Here is a 19696-nt window from a genome sequence, read left to right on the forward strand (position 1 = left end):
TCAAGTCAACACAAACGAGGCAGAGCAGTTGGTAGCGTCCTGGGTCTTTGTGGATGCTGTGGACAGACTGACACCCCGGGTTGGGAGCTGGGACCCCTCCTCACCTGTCTGCTTGTGTCAATGTGTCTACACCACACAGAACCCAGAGGATCCCAGCCACGGGGACTCTGATATCCCCAAGTCATTGCAGGAAGGCTGAGGACCTCTGTCCGAGTGAAGAGATGGGGCATCTGCAGACAGTGGGTGAATGTGGGTCCCCTCTTATGTGTGTCTCTGAGCTGCTCTTTGGGCTGGAAGGTTTGCTTTTTATCTGTGACGCTCCAGCCTTGTGGCTGTGATCCTCTTACCCCAAGGAGTGGAGAGGGCGGTGCTTGGAGCCCTTCCCTCCATCCACTCCCACATGCTCCTCTTTCTCCACCAGTTGACTGGACAGACCAACATCCACCTCAGCAAAAAATTCTTCCTGACAACCAGAGCGCGGGAGCGGTCGGACACCTTCATCAACCTGCGGGAGGTGCTCAACCGCTTCAAGCTGCCCCCCGGGGAGTACATCGTGGTGCCCTCCACCTTCGAGCCCAACAAGGACGGCGACTTCTGCATCCGGGTCTTTTCCGAGAAGAAAGCCGATTACCAGTAGGTCGTTCAGCCCTCCTCCTCCGCACCCCTTGTTCCCCGCCTGCCTGGAGCAACCTCACTCCTCTGAACGTCAGTTTCTTTTTCTGTAACACCTGCCGGCTTCAGAGGCGAGCTATTGAAGGACTCTAGCGCTGTCATTATGTCGGCAAAGAAAATAGCCACTCAGGATCTTTGGGGTTAGAAAGGGGTGGTGGCAGAGCCAGTCGCAGAGCCTGACTTTACAGCCGTGTCTCCGAATGTCCACCAACTAGGGCCGTGCTGGTGGGATCCTTGTGTCCCCAGTCCGCCGGCCTGGCAGAGCCAAGGGTGTGAGTAAGTCTCCCCGCGGCAGTCACTAGGTCTCAAGGCGTTCCCCCTTCCTCACCGGAGCCCAGCTGTCCAGGATCCTTTTTAGCCAAAGCCACTGTTGGTACAGCCTCGATTCTAGTGGCTTCTGCCGCTCCAGCTGCTGCCCAACTGTGTCTGTTCAGCTCGGCCCTTGACTGCATGCGATGTAATCAGCCTGGGGTAACTTAAGCAGATGGAGATTACTGGAAGGCCATGGAACTCTCTAGAACCGACGGGAGGCTGGACAACGGGATAGAAAAGTGCAGGGACCTCAGATGCTCCCGAGGGCCAGGGTGTGGGAAGCAGGGGGCGTGGTGCTGCCATGTCCCCTCTGACCTGAGTCACATGCTCAAGGTCAAGAGACTCAGTAGAGTGTCTCCGTTGGATGGGCTCTAGAAGCTGCCTAGAAGGGGAGGGCAGCAGGCAGGAGGGCCAAGGATGATGGCCCAGGCTCCAAGACAGTGCACGGCAGAGGAGTTCCTCTTGAGAAAACTGGGGTGTTGTTAAAGTGAGGGAAGGTGTCAGAGCTTCCAACGGGTAACATCACTGCCATGGCTGTAGCTTTCCTGCCTCTGACAGGCTCCCTTCCTCTGCTCAAGCTCGCCGTGGGGCGGGGCCTTGCTCTCAGCTCCTAGGATCCTCAGAGCTGGCCTGGTATTTAGCCTGTGGTCCCCACTGACAAGGAAATGGGGACATGACCCAATGCATTGGAATGACACTGTCCTATGTCAACCTCAGTCCCCTCCCGGGGAAACCTCAACCACCTCCTTTCCCGGCACCAACTCTGCCATCTCTTGGGGAGCTCCCTCCCCCAAGGGGACACACCATCCCTTAAAGGTGTCCACCTTCTTGTCCCAGGATATTAATCCTGATTCCAACTGTCAGCACCAAGAAGTCCCCGCGTGCATCCTTCTGTGAGGCATCAGCACGGTAGACGGGACTCTTGGTGGTCTAGTTTGAGATCCCAGGGGCTGGAGGGAGACCCCCCTGGGCTTAACTTCCCTTACTGTAGAGCAGAAGGACCCAGCCCTGCACACAGGAACCAGCCAGTGCCCAAGTTTCATTTGAAATATCCCCCAGGCCTCCCCGGCTGCCTGCCTCCTCCCGCCCTAGGCAGTAGGGTATGCTGATTCTCGGCGTGTTCACGAGGGCAAAGAGTGTTTCCAAGAGAACCTGAAAGCTGTTCTCCGGGCCAGAGCACCACTGCCGTAGTACGTGGGAAGTCTGTGTTGTTTGATGAAGACCAAAAACTAGGGACCAAAAACATTCTGACGCTCCAAGTTTTTTTGGTGATGACACTTTTTTAGATCGTTTCTGCTGAAATTACGGGATGTGTTGTCACAGAAACTTGGGATGCAGAGAAACCCCCTGTGCCCACCCCATGCTGGGTGTAATATCCCAGTTGCATTTTAGCAGGGATTTCTGCCCGCTCCCTCTGCAGTAACACACGCCTTCCTTCTGCTTCTAGAGTTGTCGACGATGAAATCGAGGCCAACATTGATGAGGTACTGTAACTGTTCGAATTCCATGCCTGTCTCCCACACAGCCCAAAAGGAGAGGAGCAGAAAATAACCCCAGGGGTTTCAGAGGCCCCTGGGACTTCAGGAGCAGAGCTTGAAACTGGGGTGCAGCCCTGGCCTGGGAGTCTGAGGGCCCCTCCTGCACCGGTGCTGCACAAGATTTCTCAGGTTCCCTAGAGTCCCCAGAGTTGTGATTTGGGGTAAGGCCTGAGGGCTTTGAGGGCTACAGCTCAGGCCTTGCAGACTTGGCCCAGGTGGAGGAAGGGGACCACACAGAGGAAGGAGCTCTCTTCGGCCGTCCCGATGCCCGCCGTGGCTCGATGATTCTCTTACTCTCAGCTGCTGAGGGTCCACGCTCGTCACACTGAGAGACAGAATGATTTCCAACAGCTTCATATCTGGCTCTCGCCGTGGTCAGTGTCCTTCCAGAACTTGCCAGCTAGTCTTTATGTTTCTGAGCGCTGGTTAATTAGATCATGAAAGTCCATTTTAGTGGAATGTCAGAGAAGATGTCTGTGTGAGAAATGAGAGTGTAACTCCCTCTCACATAGTATATATATTTCCTCTAGTGGGTTTTAACTGGAAAAAATTCTTTTATTAATTCCTCACCTGTCCTTAATCTCAGTAACCTTAGAATTCAGGCCCAAGAGAGGGAGAGAGGGTTCCTGAGCGGGGAGGGGAGGCCACCCTGGAAGGGTCACCCTCTCTCACTCCTGGGCCTCTCTCGCCTTCCAGATTGACATCAGCGAGGATGACATCGATGATGGATTCAGGAGACTGTTCGCCCAGCTGGCCGGAGAGGTGAGGGGTCCCCAGGTCCCTGGTATGTGCCCTGCTTTAATGCCAAAGAAGAGACAGTCTTTGTCCTCAAGGAGACTTCCATTTAAGCGGGGACCAGAAACAAAAAACAAACAGAACAAAAGCAAAGAGGAGTTGCAAACGTAACTGAGGTTTCCGCTGAGATTCCTTGCTGACAGCCTCCCTAGAATTTTTGTGCATCAGTTGCCAGAGGCTTCCGCTGTCTGGTCAGCTCTCAATGAGATCCTCATGCCTGAAGACTCCGGGCCTCTCCTGTGGCTGTGTCATTTGCTCTCTGCCACTGTGACCGAGGCGTGGAACTCGGCCCCTTCTCCTTGATTCCCACAAAAACATTTGGGGAGATGGCAGGTCTTTAATCTCAAGGATGTAAGCAACAGAGTACCAGACATCCCTGTTCTTTAAAAAGAAATGTCTCAGCCACTTGGGCTTCGGTCCACTACAAAGTTAGTGGGCCTCCTGTTCCAACAACTTCAAAAAATGTCATTTTCCTCCATATATGGAGGACGCTAGCTCTTGCCAGTGTTCACCGTTGACTCACCTAGGCCTCCTCATCAAAGAGCTGAAGCAGGCACCACCTGCTCCTGCATGCCTCCTGGTTTCTAATGGAAGGAGCATCACAAAGATCCATTTCCCCACTAACTGAATCATACACACGGACATACACACACCCCCCACGAAGGCACAATGTCAACCTTGGTCTCAAATAATAGGGCTTGTCCCCCAGTTACACAATATGTGTACATGAACAGAGGCACCCACACCACTCCTGAGGGGCTCTGGCATCAGAGGCCACAGAGAAAGTGCTGGACCAGTTCTTGGAGACAGCTGGTTCCAACTAACGCCACAGGTCTTGGTTTTAAAGGGAAGGGAAGGCATGCTGTGTGAGAGGAATAGTGTAAAGAACTGAGTCTGAAGACCACAAACATGGATAGAGTGGAGGATTTATTCTTTACGTTCTCTACAGCAAGGCAATGGTGAATGAACTCTGCCTGTTTTAATGTTGTACACTGAAACACTAACTAGAAGTCGGGCTGTGGCTGTGCTACTCATAGTGCCATATGGGGGCAGCAGCATCATCTCCTGGGGGCTTGTTAGAAATGCACATGCGGGACCTCCCTGGTGGTCCAGTGGTTAAGACTGCAGCGGAGCACTGGTTCGATCCCTGGTTGGGGAACTAAGATTCCTCATGCCACACAAGGCCAAAAAAATAAATAAACGAGTAAAGAAAAAATTAAGTGCTTTAAAAATAAAGTAAAACATTAGCATCTTTAAAAAACAGAAATGTGCACGCGTAGACCCCAGATCTAATGCCCCTCGCAGGGCTCCGCTGGAGCCCAGCTCCTCTGAACACTGGTTACGCACCTGCTCCTCTGTGCTACATGCATTCCAAGGGAGCCAGTAATGACACTTTGGTTGTGTGTTTCCACAGGATGCAGAGATTTCTGCCTTTGAGTTGCAGACAATCCTGAGAAGAGTGCTAGCAAAGCGTGAGTATCCCCTCCTTGCAAATCCCTCATCCTGCTCGTCCTCCTGCAGTATGAGGGGACACAGGGATCCTTCCCTTTCCCATCTCAGATACTGTGATGGCTGAACCATCATTCCCAGTCCTGCTCAAATACTGCCACCACCAACAAAGAACTGGATGAAGGAGGTTCTACTCAATGTGATTAAAAAAAAAGGCGGGGGGGTGGGGGGCAAAGGTAGGATTTCCCTGGTGATCCAGTGGTTAAGACACCTCACTCCCAATGCAGTGGGCATGGGTTCCCATCCCTGGTCAGGGAACTAAAATCCCACATGCCACGTGGCTTGGCCTAAAAAGGCAAATGTTTCTAGAGTCTGGAGGTCAAAAGTCATATCCAGGTTTCCATGACTTACTAGCTCTGCGGTCTAAATGAAATTAGGTAACCTCCCTGACTCTCGTTTCTTTATCTGCAAAATAGGCACATTATTATTTATCTCTTCAGAGTGACTGAGATGACATGTAGGAATTGCGTAGCACCAAGTCTGGGCTCTGTAAATGGTAGCTGTTACCATGATTAATTGGTAAGAAAGAGTGAGTCAGTCCAGACGAAGGAGGGAGCCAGAAAGCACTCCCCATCGCTGGACTCCCAGCTGTGTTCAGTGGGGAACGATTGACGGAGCGGCGCTAGCTCACTGATTAGCCAAAAGATGGAAAAATGCATGATCTCTCTTTCATTCAAACTAAGGGGATGGCATTAAAAAGGCTCATCTCCCAAATGTGTGTTTAACTGCGCCTGGTCAGGCCAGTTCTTATTGGGAAAAATGTCACTTCAGTTGACCCAGTGGGCCAGGCAAGTGGCTTTCAAGGCTGCCCAAATGGCTGCTTTCAGCCTGGGCTGACAGGCTTCCACAAAGAGTGGGCAGAAGTGGGTGGCAGCTTGAGAAGGAACTAGAGAGCCATGGTCCTCACATACCCTTTCAGGTTTAACTGTTTCTTAGGCAAAAACTAGGGCTTCCCAGAAGACTCTAGTGGTAAAGAACCCACATGCTTATGCAGGAGACATAAGAGACACCGGTTTGATGCAGGGCAACCCACTCCAGTATTCTTGCCTGGAGAATCCCATAGACAGAGAAGCCTGGCATGCCACAGTCCATAGGGTCACACAGAGTCAGACACAAGTTAGCACACATGCGAGCAAAAAATAACAAGGGGTGGATAGTCCACCTCCCCAGTGTTGATCACCACTGCAGGGGTTAGGGAGAAGGTGTGCACGCATGTGTGCACACTCACACACACATATACACATAGAGGCATTTCCCCCTCAAGATATCCCGAGAACTATGCTGCTTTGATAAGACAGCAGCAGTCCACTGAGCAGGGACTGTAGAGTATCAGGAGTTCTCAGACCAAATCAGAAACAAGTGAGTATGTTGTCAGGTCTGAGTGTCAGTCCAGGGATTGTCTCCAGAAGTCCCGGGGTCTTCACTCTGGCTCAATCCCAAGAGATGAAAATCCTCCTCTGGAAGCCAAAGAAGGTTCTAGGCCTGCAGGGTCTTCCATCACAGTGGATGCAAACAACACACCCTTCATGGAAACCATCTGTGGCCCTGGAACAAATGGCTGCTTTTGAGCGTCTGTGATTCGAGGAGCTGCAGTTAGGGGGTTGATCGGCCAGAAAGGCTGGGCCAGGGCAGGGCTTCCCCAAGATGTGTCCCGGTCCTAGGCCCCCCTCCTCTGATCTGGGGGTGACGAGAAGATGGTGTTTACCCTCAAGGCTGCCAGGCACAAGTGAGGTCACGGGCTCTTCAGCTGTGTGGCCGTCATAAGCCCAGGGACACTGAGCCTCATTGTTTCTGCACAGATGTGGGGAGGGGGAGGGGAGGGGTATGGCCAGCTCAGATTCAGCTGCTCTTTGTTGGGGGCACAGCAGTGGCCTCCCCTGCACCTCAGAGTGCGGTACCTTCCCCCAAGCAATGCCTGGTGACTCCTCCTTCTGCCCAAGGGGCCCACGCACAGTCTCATGCCCACATGGAGAAGGGGTCAGTGCCCAGAAGGGCAGCTTTGAGACAGGTTAGGTCCTAACCTTTCATGGCAAAAGGGGTGGGCTCCCCTGAAGGCTGTGGGAAGACTCATGTCTGTGACGAGGTGCTCACTCCACCTACTGACCACCAACTACACGGGAGTCACCTTGCAAGTGACTCACCCAGGAGAATACAGGCTCCAATTCCCACCCAGCTGGGGACACACAGGACCCCTGAAGGCCTGCAGAGAGATAGTTAAGTAAACATCTTCCTCTTCAGGGCCCAGCCTAGAATGAACAGATGGGGCTTCCGATCTGTCCACAGGTGGCTTTGCACTTAAAGGCCCAGACCCTTATCATCCTGTTATTTATTTAAAAAACACTTGGCCTTCCTTGGCGGTCCTATGGTTAAGACTCCACCTTCCAATGCAGGGGGCAAGGTTTCAACCCCTGGTTGGGGAACTAAGATACCACATGCCATGCAGCACAGTCAAAAAAATTTTTTAACAAATAAAATTTTTTAGAAAGCTCTTATTAAAATCCCGAGTGCCCAATGGCAAATATACAGAGAAGTCAAAAAAAGGTTACACATCTCTGCACTGGCCCAGTATCGTGGCCATCAGCCTTATGTGGCTATTTAAAATAACTTAAGTGGCTCCTCTGGTGGCTCAGCGGTAAAGAATCCACCTGCAATGCAGGAGACACTGGGTTCAGTCCCTGGGTGGGGAAGATCCCCTGGAGGAGGAAATGGCAACCCACTCCAGTATTCTTGCTGGGAAAATCCCACGGACAGAGGAACCTGGTGGGCTATATAGTCCATGGGGTCACAGAGTCCGACGTGACAACAATTTAGCACACACAGGTGGATCCCATATCAGGGGGGCAGATACAGGACTTCCCTGTCCTCCTAGAAGGTCATGTTGAACAGCGCTGCTCCACAAGATGCTCCTCTCACACTTCTTTTGTCTCCTAGGCCAAGATATCAAGTCCGACGGCTTTAGCATTGAGACCTGCAAAATCATGGTGGATATGCTCGACGTATCCTTTAACAGGCCCCGAGGACAGAGGCTGGGGGAGTGTGAAACTGCACTCTGGGAAGGTTCAAACACATGCTTCCTTCCCCTCACAGTGGCCAGCGGTCCCTGCCGGCCGAGGTGTAGGACTGTCAGCACTGACCTCTCTCGCTGGGGAAATTCGGGAAGCTTCAAATGAGGGAATGCGAGATGCCACATTCACTCCAGCCCTCTCCCCTCCCACCACCCGCACCACAGGCTGAGTGGTTCCCGGGCTCTTGCAGAAAGTGCCCAACAGCACACCCACCGTCACCTGCCAGGGCAGTTTGGACTTGTTACCTCTAGGGGAACAGTCCCTAAACCATGGTATTTCTGATGTGAATATTTCCCCAGGCATGGTTTTCCGTCCTAAGATCGCCCCTGCCCCCCAACAAGAGCACAGTCCTTCGTCTCTGCTCTGGCCCCTTCCTAGGCCACCACCTGGCCCCAAGGCCGACTCCTCACCCATCCAGTGTCCTTCCTGCTTCCTGGGAGGTGCTGGGCAGGAGTGGCCTGGATGGTCCAAGCTGCTGTGAAGCTTCATTTGGTGGGCCCTTGGCACCTGCTGTGAGCTCCCCTCACAAAAGTCCTCTTAGAAATAATAATTCTCCCCAAATGGGCAAGGGCCAGGCCATTAAAAGCCGCCCAAAGCCTCTGCATATCATCCGAGGGCTCATTGCTAGCAGGACCTGGGGCCTTCAGCAGATCACCCCAGACCAGTCAGCACGCAGGGTTAGGGGGCCTGCAGGTCTCTACTGGGCCCGTCCACCAGCCCTTAGAGGGAGCTCTAGCCAGTGTGAAGAGCAGAAAAGGGCCTTCTGCGAGAGCTCCTTGTGGATGACTGGGGTTACCAGACTCCCCAGGGGAGAGGACAGACGAGGTGACTCAGCCCGGGTGGACCCAGACTCCAGGAGCTTTCCTTAACTGAAGGCAGTCGGATGGGAGTGGCAAACTGGGTCTGAAGGAGTTCTACGTTCTCTGGACGAAGATTCAGAAATACCAAGTGAGAGCCCATGAGGGCCGGGCGGCAGGGGCGGTGGGTCTGTGTCAGGATGTGGAGGAACAGCTCCAAGGGGAGGGGATTGTACCTGTGATGGAGTTCAGAATGGGTGCAAACAGGTCGGGGCAAATTAAGTGGCAGACTTCCTTATGGACTGGAAACGGGGTCGTCTAAAAGCCACCATCAAACGTCCTGAAAAGGTTTGTGTAACTGTAATCCCTTGTAGTTTGGGTTTCTGACAGCTCAAGTGCAAAGATTACAGAAGATAGTAACAGGACTCATGGAGTTGGCTAGGTGATTTGATGGGCTTATTTATAATCCAGCTCACACCAAGAGGCAAAATACTATTTAAGGCTGAAATGTGGATGATTTTTCCAAGGCCAAACTAGAGGCACAGAGCTGGAAACACCCCAGCCCCACTTAGCACACAGCACAGAGGTAACTTGCTGCCTTTTAGGTCATGATTTTCTGTTTTGCATGTTCCAGAAAATTTACCGGGAAATTGATGTGGACCGGTCTGGAACCATGAACTCCTATGAGATGCGGAAAGCATTAGAAGAAGCAGGTAATACTTCCTCACTGTATTTTCTTTCTTTTATCTGTAGAACATGCGAAAACTTAGACTACACGATACAAAGCTTGGTAAACTATGAAATAAAGTAGGCGCTGCTGCTGCTGCTGCTGCTAAGTCGCTTCAGTCATGTCCAACTCTGTGCGACCCCATAGATGGCAGCCCACTAGTCTCCTCTGTCCCTGGGATTCTCCAGGCAAGAACACCGGAGTGGGTTGCCATTTCCCTCTCCAGTGCATGAAAGTGAAAAGTGAAAGTGAAGTCGCTCAGTCGTGCCCGACTCTTAGTGACCCCATGGACTGCAGCCTACCAGGCTCCTCCATCCATGGGATTTTCCAGGCAAGAGTATTGGAGTGGGTTGCCATTGCCTTCTCTGAAAGTAGGCGCTGGTTCAATACAAACACATCCTTTTCATTTGCCTTTTAAAAACGAATTGGTAAAATGAAATGGAGTCCAGGATGTGTCTGCTCTCTAAGGCTTCTTGAATCCCATTTCCCTCTGAGGGCCCTGGTGGGTTGCAGGCAAAGTCAGCTCTCAACAGACCCACCACCCCCACTCCCCACTCCCCACCCTGTTCAGGTGCAGAGCTGGTTCAGCAGAAGTGGGGTGTCCAGCTCCACCCTTGAGTGAGTCCCTAACAGAATGTGATGTCTGTAAAAAAGGACATGAGCTGTGGGAGACCTGCAGAGTGGGAGACTGGTGTGGGGACAGATGACAACATGAAGTTGTTCATTCGATGGGATAATGCTGCAGCAGAGACCCCCCAAGTAAGTAGTTTAAACAACATACACCGTTCTGTCACGTAGCAATTCAAGCTCAAGCCGTCCAAGGCCAGGATGGTGTCTCCTGCTGTCAGGACTCAGGTTCCCTGTCATATTGTGTCGCCAGCCTGCAGAGGATTGCCTGTATCTGCAGGACCAGGACAGCTTGCCAAAGCCACATGCTAGCAACAGGCTGACAGAAGGAGGGAAAAACAGTCTCCTTGTCTTCATATATATATGGGCTTCCCTGGTAGCTCAGCTGGTAAAGAATCCCTCTGCAATGCAGGAGACCCCAGTTCGATTCCTGGGTGGGGAAGATCCCCTGGAGAAGGGATAGGTTACCCACTCCAGTATTCATGGACTTCCCCAGTGGTTCAGACAGTAAAGAATCTACCTGCAAAGCTGGAGACCTGGGCTCAATCCCTGGGTTGGGAAGATCCCCTGGAGGAGAACATGGCAACCCACTCCAATACTCTTGCCTGGAAAATCCCCATGAACAGAGAAGCCTACCAGGCTACAGTCCATAGGGTTGCAAAGAGTTGGACATGACTGAGCAAGTAAGTGTGCATGCACACACATATAAAGTATTTATTATCTGGCTGCTTGCAATCTTCCTTGGGTCATGTGAGATCTTTTATCATGTTATGTGAACTCAGTAGTTCGTGGTGTGCCGGGCTCAGTTGCCCCAAGGCATGTGGGATCTTAGTTCCCCAACCAGGCATGAACGCGTGTCCCCTGCATTGTAAGGTGGATTCTTAACCAGTGGACCACCGGGGAAGTCCCAATCTCCTTGCCTTTAAGGGCATACATCACTCTGTACACAAACCCCAGTGCCACAGGGCTTAGTCACAAAGCCTCAGAGGACTCTAAGGGAAACTGAGAAATGTAGCCTGAATTCTAGGCAGCCATGACCTGTTAAAAATTCTACTATGGGAGACCTCCTTGGTGGTCCAGTGATTAAGACTCCACACTCCCAATGCAGGGGGCCCAGGTTCAATCCCTGGTCAGGGAACTAGAGCCCACATGCCCCAGCTGAAAGATCCTGCATGTGGCAACAAAGATCCCGTGTGCTGCAGCTAAGACGCAGCGCAGCCAAATTAAAAAAAAAAAAATTCTACTACTATGGAAAAAGGGAGAATTAATATTGGTTTAGCATGAACAGTTTCTGCCACATCCATCCAGCAATGCCAGAGGCATTAGGTTTGCAAAAAAAATATCTCCCAGCAGAGCAGCCAGGGGGACCAAAGCAATGCCAACTGTCATCTAAACTGCCCCGCCAGGTCCACAGCCCATGCACAGAGCCCCGGGGTGCAAGCGAACACCTCGCCATCAGTGTGCTTATTCATTTAACTTCAGGTTTCAAGATGCCCTGTCAGCTCCACCAAGTGATCGTCGCCCGGTTTGCAGATGACGACCTCATCATCGATTTTGACAATTTTGTCCGGTGTTTGATTCGACTGGAGACACTGTTCAGTAAGTGCCCACTGGGGGAAAAGACCCATTTCAGTTCTCTCGGCAGGAAAGCAGCCTACTTTTCCTCGTGGGTGAAACAACCTGAGCCAGAGACGAGTCTGTTCAGCTGAGAATGACACTCCTTCTTTAATCTGGGGATAGTGGGAAGAAATCATAGCTGTGACATTCAATGAAATCGGCTGCCAGTCTGGGGAAGAGGATAATGTGATCTTTGTTTCAGTTCACTCATTTATGTGACATCCTCTTTCTTCCTCCACAGGGATATTTAAGCAGCTGGACCCCGAGAATACTGGAATGATCCAGCTTGACCTTATCTCTGTAAGTCAGCAGCCTCCCAGCCCAGACTCCTAGGGGAGAAGGGCTGTTACCGGGGTGACAGAGGCCTGAAGCTTTTGGTCTGTCAGTGACAGGCTATAAATGGTTATGAGATCCCAAACTGCACTTGTTTGGTTGTTCCCAACTACCTATTGATTCTCCAGTCCAAGAAACACGTGGCTCCTCCTCCCAAGAGCTTTGCCTTGAGAATAGCACAAAGTTAGAATAAGGAGAGGGTGGCTGTAGAAGGCCTCTTAGAAAAATGACCTGCTAATTAGCATGCATGGGAGGTGCTTATGCAAAGAAGTCCTTTGGCAGAAAGTTAAGTGGGTCTTAGGAAGATCCGTCATTCTTAGTTCTGCTTAAAAGGACTTTGTGAGCAAATTACTTTTCTCCATTTCCTCTGCCCTTGAAGTAAAACTAACAATAGTGACTAAGCGTGCCATATGTAATAATTGTGTTCATATGGTCTGGAACCCCAGTGACAGCCACCTATAAAATGATCACCAATCCAAATTCAGTTGGTACTCCAGTTCCACAGAAAGCAAAGCACAAAATGTTCTCTTGTCATCCAAAGACAGAAAGCACTCACTTCAAAGGAGGTCACTGGGGTTACTTTCATCCTCACAGGGCCCCAGCCTGCTTTTCCTCTGTCTGAGGGGGAGCTGAGCTTGGAACAAGGGCTACCTACAAAGGGTCGGGTGACATGACCAGTGCTGAGTGGGGATGACCTGATCCCATGGGCCAGAGAGGAGCAGAGTGGCAAGGACAGGGGGTGGGGTCGGGGGATGAGGGACTGGCACTTCTTTCCTTGAATTTAGAATTCTGGAGGAACCCAGAAACTAAATGACTCTTTCAATCTGCTATTATGCATTTTAAAGTAACATGAGCCAACTGCAGATACATTTTAGCTGGTTCCAAAGAACTAATTTGCTTGAAACTCATGTAGCCCAGGAAATAACCCTCCCCTGAGACTGCAGTTAAGGTAGAGGCATTCCAGTTGGGGCCTAAACATGCCACGTGTGAAGTCTGCAACTGTACCATCCTTTCTAAGCCTTTCCTTTTACAGGTCCCTGGAGTTCCCCACTCTTTTTTGGTTTTGGCTGAGGTGGTAACAGCAGGAAGAGCTCCCTTTGGTTTGCCATGATGGTCAACCTTGCCTGCAGGCTAGACCTGGGAAACTTCAGAAAGTCCTTATGTCCAGGCCCATTCCAGACTTAATTTCATTAGAATCTGGTGTAAAGTTCCCAGATTCCTCCAATATAGAACTGAGGTTGGAAACCACTAGTTTAAGGGTTTATCCACACCCCAAGCTAACCTCTGCTGTGGCACTCTGAGGCAGAGAGGTGGAAATGCTAATTCAAGTGTCCAGGTGTCATGCGTTTCAGTCAACCCTGTAATTCGATTCGTGACCACCTGATTCAAATAACCACTTTTCACTGCCCTGTAAAAAGCTAGACTCTAGAAATCAGGTAGAAAGAAATGTGAGTTAATGCAGTCATATCTTAAGCCTTAATCAGCTTTTCTGGTGCAACAGGCAATCTTTCAAAATAATCTACACCCTCTGAGTTTAAAAAGTGATCCCTGATTTTTTTTTCTTCCTCCTTTCCTCACAGTGGCTGTCTTTTTCAGTACTTTGAAGTGATAACCAATCTGCCTGAAGATGTCTCATGAAAGAAAATCAGCTGAGGACTAAGCCTCCATGGAGAAACTTTTTATCTAGATCTTGAAATTATGGGAATATTTACTTAAACGGATGATTAGAGCTGAAAATGATACTGTCGACTTGAGAAAGCAGAACTTTCAGATATCCAAGTAAAAGATTTGCATATAATCATACTAAATGCGAGTCACTTAAACCCTTGACAAACTTAGAAAAAAATCTTCCATCTGTATATAGTATATACTTTTTACTTTTACACACTTTCCTGTTTAGAGCAATATTAAATCAGGAAAAACTGCAGGGAGGTGTTTAACAGCCGAGCTTAACTGAACATTCAGTCAACCTCAAAGGATACAACGTCCTTGCCAGCAATAGTTAAAGCAACTTCAAGTTTAAAAATGCAGCTATGACATCTACCAAACAGCTGTCCAGGGATTCCTTATTGCCCTTGAGTAAAATGGAAAAACATGATGCATCATGAAGGCATCTCAAGAGGTCAGGTGAGATGCACATCTCAGTCACTGGGTTAAGAGACAGATTTTATATAACATTGATTGGTTAACCAGCATGTCTTAACCCAAGTGCTGAAGCGCATCTGGTCTTAACACACTGAGTGTTATGATACCAAAAGGATGCTACTCTGGCTCAGCTGAAGCACTGACCCAAACTGGGCATCTGTCTACAAGCCCACTGTGATGGAAGACAGCACAGCTGTTTGCCACCCGCCTCATATCTTCCCGAACTTCCCCACTAGCATCCATGCATGGACTGGGGGGAACGTCTCATAGAAACCCCCACGGAAACCACCCAAGCTTGTTTCCTGGCTTTACCTTGGGGAAAATGCTAGTGACATTATACAAATACTGCCTTGTTGCCTTATCTTCTTCCAAGTGTACTGTTCAATAAAGAGTCGCCCAGGCAATCCCACGTGGGTGCTGTTCTTCCTGGAGAGGCGCAGCACTGAGCACCCCCAGTCACAGCCCATCCCACTCCAGCGAGGCGCGCTCCCTCCCTCTGAAACTGCCTGTATTGGGAGGAGGGGCCTGCTCATCTACCGTTTCATGTAACTGTAATACTTTGTAAAAATCCAGTTCAGAAGCTCTGATAAATGACCCTAAAGTTAGCTCCAATGTCTGCTGCTTCTTGGTCTCCTGAAGAGGCACCGGCAGTTTCATGCTGTGCCTGCCACCGAGTGTCCTTTGGTGGAGGGAGCAAGAGAGATCCGGAAAGGCATGCAACTAAAGCCCTGGTCAACTGCTGGGGATCCTTGAGGAATGGTGGACGGGAAAGATGACTGGGAAAGATGACTAGGAAAGAGGTAAATGGCACTCGCTGGCTACTGGCCTGACCTCTTTTGATGATCACCACTTACTTCCCAAAGTCAAATCCTATGACCACACAGTTGCTCACGTTGGGCCCACCTGAGATAATCCAGGATAATCTCCCTATTGTCAGGTCAGTTGATTAGGAAATTTAAATCTGAAAAATCCTTCTTGGCAGTACCTAGATTAGTGCTTGATTAAATAACCAGGTGTCTCAGGCTGCTGTAAAAAAATACCACAGGCTGTGTAGCTTAAACAACATTTATTTCTCATGGTTCTGGAGGCTGGGACATCCAAGACCAAGGTGCCAGCAGATTCAGTGTCAGGTGAGAATGGCAGCCTTCTTGGGGTATCCTCACAGAGTATACTAGACTTTTCCTCTTATCAGGACACTAAGTTCATGCAGCCCCACCCTCATGTAAACCTAATCATCTCCCAAAGGCCCCATCTCCAAATACTATCATACTGGGGATTAGGGTGTCGACATGAATTTTAGGGGGACACAAATATTCAGTCCACAACACAACAGGACAAGAATATGGGGGACTGGCGGGGCATCTTCAGAATTTTGTCTACCACACAGGTCCTCTGACATTTCATCCATGTTTTCTCTACTCACTGTTAGTCTGAAAGGCACAGTATATTCTGCTATCTACCTTCCTTTCTTGCTAGAATCTACTACTCGTAAAAATGTCTAAGGAAACGTGACCACTCGTTTTCTTACCTGTATCTTCTAATAAATGAAACAGTTTTACTAAGCAAAATGAGGTCCCCAACAATTCACGAACTTGGTAACATATTAATGTGCAGGCTGGGGCTACATTAACTTTACATCCTGTAATTCAACGTATATAACCATATGAAGCCTCTGAAATAAAATAAGGACACAAACAGCCTGTCAGAAGCTCTAGGTAAAGGTACAAGCTTCTATCACCATGGCCTCTAAGATCTTTTATAAAAAGTCTTAACTCTAAATCAAAGACCACCACAAAAATCACAAATTGCAAAACTGAGCAAAGAAATATTTAATCACATGGCTGGTAAAGAAATATTATTTTTCAGCAGAGTATGATATTCCAATGACTTAGGAACTTGAAACACAGCTGTTAATGACATAAAAAACTAAAGCCAGTAAAAAGCTTAGAGTCAAAAAGTTTAATTTTATTACAATTATTTTTAAAGTCAACTATGATCTTGACAAATATCATGAGTTAAGTCTATAGCAAGTCTCTAATTTCTGAGATACAAAAGACAATAAATATAGATTCAAATCTCAGCCTAAAAACAAGAATCTAAATCTACCTGTAGTGTAGTGTGGTTTCAATATTTCAAAGATACGGTGCTACGAGGAATCATACCATCAGGTTATTGCTCACTGACAACCATCAAACAGTTCTTCACAGACAATACACAGTCTGCGGCGCCTTTGAGCCTCCATGCAAGTCCCCCGCGGGCCTGCTGTTCTGGGGGACAATCAGAGATGGCACCGTGGTGGCACTGGTCCTTCTGGTGGGAGGACAGGGGTATGGCAGGTGCTGAAACACACCACCGGAAGCAGGCCACGGAGCCCACCTCCCAGTAGTCCAGTAAGTGGTCCCATTTCTTGCAGAGAACAGGATTGTCACCATGGATCTTTCGGAGTACAACACAGGGCACCTTGCACAGTGCGGCGCATCAGCTTCCTGCCAAGCTCTGCTCCATCGAGCTGAGCATCCTTCACCAACAGTGGCTGCTCCAAGCCTTCATCTGCTTCCAGAGCTCCTTCTTCATGGCTTTCAAGTTACTCTGTCATTAAAATCAGTCTTGAGAAATTTCTGCCACAAACGATCATACTGTTTCTTCTTAGTGGTAACAGAGATGAATTCTTCATGAACTAAACATCTGCAAAGTTTCAGGCCAAGCTCCTTTGTCTTGGTTTAATTCTTGGGTATAGCTGTTAAAAGAATTTTTTAAATCTTTACATATGCACAGACATGGGAGTATAACACACCTTCAAGAAATTGTGCGGGCGGGGAGGGGTGGGGGATGTTGATGTCACAGGAGAGAAATTAAACCAAAGAAAGGACTCTGCCATGTGAAGCAACCAGAGTAGCTGAATAACTCTTGTTGTCATAGGGGTTCCCTCAACAGGAACACTCCTGGTGCAGTGATATAAAATCTGGGATGGCTCAGAGCATTAAATTCCTCTACGCAGCCTACTGAACTGCAAATCAAGTCCAACAAGGACCACAAAGGACTAGAAGAAGTGACTTGCAATACGCTATAACTCCAACACGGAGAACTTCTGTTCTGAGGGAAAAGATAAGGAGTTGAAAAGTCTCTTTGAACTTTATGCATAATGGACGTCACATGGTGTCATGGGACTGGAGACCGTCACCAACGAAATGCCACAGACTAAAAGTCTACAGATTTCAGGGAGGATAAGTGGGGGTTTTTTGTTTTAGGATCTCGTGCTTTTCCATAACAAGAGCTGGGAAGGAGAGTGTTCATGAAGCCAAAAGCAAGTCAGACTAGTCATTCAACTGGCAAACAAAACCAAACCCTTCCTCCCGCCTTCTCCTCCTCTAGCCAAAGGGAAAAAAAAACAAATCGAGTCGGACTTCAAGCCAAAACTGAAAAGTTAACTGGGGGATCAATGTTATATCAAGGACTGCTTCTCTCTGTGAGGAAAGATACTTGGCCAATACCGTCTTCAAAACTTGTATGTGAGCCTCTGACTAAAAATTCAACATTTAGGCAATTTCCTTTTCAAAAAAACTTCAAAAGAAACCCAAGGAAGTTGTGTAGAGGCCACTTCTACCCAGGAAAGATTTCCAAAGGACTAAGAATATTTAAATGTTGGATTAAAATGAAAATCTTCAACCCAGTCCACTGATGTCACAACCTTTGAAAGCCATACCCAGGAGGAGAGCTTGGTCTCTGACCAAGTGCTTCCACATTTGGGAACGAATCATTCTCCCCACGTTTCAGTAACCACTGGACCTCTCTGTTAGAAAATTAAAGTAAGACCCAAACAATCAACTACTTCTAAGAGGCAGAGCTTTCCCCAAGAAACTATAAGAAGTAAAAGTACACATTTGCTCTTGGTGTTCATTAAAGAAGGAAAGTGGCTGCATGTAAGAGATTATGCTTCTCTGGCGCTAAAGTCTTTGTAGAAGCAAACAGGAGGGCTCAAAAGAGAAGCATCTCTCTATTTCTACTTTTGTCTGGTAATTTGAAAAGCTTTTTTGAAGGGCTCCATGGCTTGTTTTGGTTTTTTTCCATTTTCATTACGATCAGATGAATAAATATTATCCAAACCCCAACTGTTTAACTTAATAATAAATTTTGCTCCCAGGAAGACAGGCATCAAGATGAAAGTGAAAGTGAAGGTCGCTCAGTCGTGTCCGACTCTTTGCAACCCCACAGACTATACAGTCCACAGAATTCTCCAGGCCGGAATACTGGAGTGTGTAGCCTTTCCCTTCTCCAGGGGATCTTCCAGGTCTCCCACATTATAGGCAAATTCTTTACCAGCTGAGTCACAGGGAAGCCCAAGAATACTGGAGTGGGTAGCCTATCCCTTCTCCAGCAGATCTTCCCAACCCAGGAATCAAACCAGGGTCTCCTGCATTGCAGGCCGATTCTTTACCAACTGAGCTATGAGGGAGTCAAGATGTATGAAGTCATTTATACTGTACATCAAACAACAAAGGAGAAGAATGAGTCCGAATGAGGAGACATGGGCCAGAATCCAAGCTCCAGATCCCAACACTGGAGTCATTTTAGCCATCTCCCCAGAGAGTAATGCCCGGGCAGAGGGACACTCCCAATGCTCCCTGGTTTAGGACCTCAAGCTGGGCAGAAGCACTCTGCAGGCACAGACCATGCTGCCCTGACAAATGATGAAAATACAATAAAAATATCTCCCATTTGCTGTACATTAGACTCCGCCCAACTATACTAGGCTTTCCCTGAAAATACCCCCACAATGTCTGCCCAAAGAGAGCAGCCCCTTCAGACTAATACAGATATGTTATGGGTTTATATGTGCTGGTATGATTTGATTACTTTCTTGGTTTATATGAAACAAAATTCAACAGTAGAGCAAGAACAAAGAATCTTGCCTCTGGTGCCCTGTTCAAACTCTCTAGCAGATTCACAAATCCCGACTTAAATCCAAAATGTATTTCAAATTTCATAAGCTCAATTCTCATCATATTGTCCAATTATCTTCACTCTATTTATAAATGAAGACAGAACCCCAGACTTCTAGGGGCTGGTAAACCTGTAAATATGCTATTGATCATAATAGGAATCACTGGAAATGAGGTTCTGGGTCTAAATTTAAGACTATCAGAAATATTAAATTCCACTTCTCATTAACAAAGGGCAGCAGGCTGCACTGAACCTACAATACACAGCCGTTTTCCCCAAGCCCCTCTCTGACGCACATAAAGACATCATTCACTTACTCCCAGCAAATTGCGTGGAACATAGCCTTCCTTGTCGTTCAGGCGGGCCCACCACCATTCAATCTCATCTTCGTCTTCCCTGCGCACGATTGTCATGCAGTCTCCTTCTTTCATGGGCAGCTCGTCATCATTCTGAGGTTCATAGTCCCAAAGTGCATAAATGACCCCTTTATTCATTATGCCCATTTTCTCCTGAACTCCTAAAATCATGTAAGATACAGCACAGAGTAAGTAACTCAGAGGATACCACGCTCAGAACCTGCAGCTCCATGAAACTAAATGAGAAGTAATGGGGACCTGC

At 48.6% G+C, this 19696-nt stretch overlaps 2 protein-coding genes across 4 annotated transcripts in view; one reads left to right on the forward strand and one right to left on the reverse strand.

Moving 5' to 3' along the window:
• Positions 1 to 14541, forward strand: part of CAPN2 (calpain 2) — a 57156-nt gene extending 42615 nt beyond the window's left edge. Inside the window, exons 12-21 of the mRNA XM_055581966.1 lie at positions 422 to 633; positions 2432 to 2468; positions 3219 to 3284; positions 4732 to 4789; positions 7758 to 7822; positions 8771 to 8839; positions 9323 to 9401; positions 11525 to 11641; positions 11901 to 11959; positions 13573 to 14541. Coding sequence (XP_055437941.1) covers positions 422 to 633; positions 2432 to 2468; positions 3219 to 3284; positions 4732 to 4789; positions 7758 to 7822; positions 8771 to 8839; positions 9323 to 9401; positions 11525 to 11641; positions 11901 to 11959; positions 13573 to 13596 — 786 coding nt within the window. The 3' untranslated portion in view covers positions 13597 to 14541. The remainder of the gene's footprint in view (positions 1 to 421; positions 634 to 2431; positions 2469 to 3218; positions 3285 to 4731; positions 4790 to 7757; positions 7823 to 8770; positions 8840 to 9322; positions 9402 to 11524; positions 11642 to 11900; positions 11960 to 13572) is intronic.
• Positions 14542 to 15942: 1401 nt separating this feature from the next.
• TP53BP2 (tumor protein p53 binding protein 2) overlaps positions 15943 to 19696 on the reverse strand; it is a 67544-nt gene continuing 63790 nt past the window's right edge. For all 3 annotated transcript variants that reach the window (XM_055581964.1, XM_055581965.1, XM_055581963.1), the window contains 2 exons: positions 19396 to 19595; positions 15943 to 16874 (listed from right to left, as the gene is read on the reverse strand). In XM_055581964.1, the coding sequence (XP_055437939.1) occupies positions 16833 to 16874; positions 19396 to 19595 (242 nt within the window). In that variant the 3' untranslated portion in view covers positions 15943 to 16832. The remainder of the gene's footprint in view (positions 16875 to 19395; positions 19596 to 19696) is intronic.

Source organism: Bubalus kerabau, chromosome 5, assembly GCF_029407905.1.
Source record: "Bubalus kerabau isolate K-KA32 ecotype Philippines breed swamp buffalo chromosome 5, PCC_UOA_SB_1v2, whole genome shotgun sequence".
Classification (NCBI taxonomy): domain Eukaryota; kingdom Metazoa; phylum Chordata; class Mammalia; order Artiodactyla; family Bovidae; genus Bubalus; species Bubalus kerabau.